The sequence below is a fragment of the Phytophthora infestans genome, genomic scaffold (genome assembly GCF_000142945.1).
Source record: "Phytophthora infestans T30-4 supercont1.151 genomic scaffold, whole genome shotgun sequence".
Taxonomy (NCBI): domain Eukaryota; phylum Oomycota; class Peronosporomycetes; order Peronosporales; family Peronosporaceae; genus Phytophthora; species Phytophthora infestans.
Window position 1 is genome coordinate 118,508 of NW_003303608.1, and position 749 is coordinate 119,256.

Sequence of the window (749 nt, forward strand, 5' to 3'; positions counted from 1 at the left end):
GCTGGTTGTGATTACATTTGTGCGAACCCGTGTAGGGAAATTACATGTAGTAGTATCTGAAGGGTTTGGGCTTTGATATTCTGCTTTCCAGTACAAAATCAGGGCAACGACACGCATTGATCTCCTCAAATTAAATGAGAACCCTCAAGACCGCACAATGGACAAATGGCTCAGCTGTTTCGCTTACTGTCTTGTTATTTATGATAACGCTAGCTACGCTGTGGCCACGCTGGAGGTGTGCTGCGCCGACGATCCCATTCTACTTCACCTGGCAGGGACTGTTGAACACGCAGCTCTGGTGGCAGCACTCATCAAAGTTCATCGCGATGGTCGCGCGACAGCAGCTAGTGAGCTGGTCCGTTAAGGTACAACATTCATCACGTCGACATGTCATTCTTTCGCGCCCCGCCAGCGCTTGAGTGGGCGTTGATATGGCGACCACGAAAGCTAGTATGGCGGCGAAAGAAGTAAGAAATTTCATCGTGTACTTGCGGCTGTTACTTGGATGTAGTTTGACTGTTTTGGAAAATCGAGAACTGAGGGATGTGTGCTAGCCTAACAGCCTGTGCTGTTGGGTATGCAGCATCTAATAATAATAATAATAATAATATCCATGCGCGTTATCCTGGACGTCATGTCTCTTGATGGTGTGACATTTATAAGCACTGGCTACACGTTGAACCCATGAGCAGTGATTAGAACACAACTTTCGCTGTGCTTTTACTCATATTAATGTAGCTCTGTGAAGC

The 749-nt window shown here is 46.7% G+C and overlaps 1 protein-coding gene across 1 annotated transcript; it reads right to left on the minus strand.

Moving 5' to 3' along the window:
• Positions 1-259: 259 nt before the first annotated feature.
• Positions 260-481, minus strand: PITG_23196 (cys-rich secreted peptide protein, putative; the record flags this gene model as incomplete). The annotated part of the gene is made up of 1 exon (XM_002895595.1): positions 260-481. One exon carries the CDS (start codon positions 479-481, stop codon positions 260-262), a length of 222 nt encoding a protein of 73 aa, XP_002895641.1.
• Between the last annotated feature and the right edge of the window lie 268 nt (positions 482-749).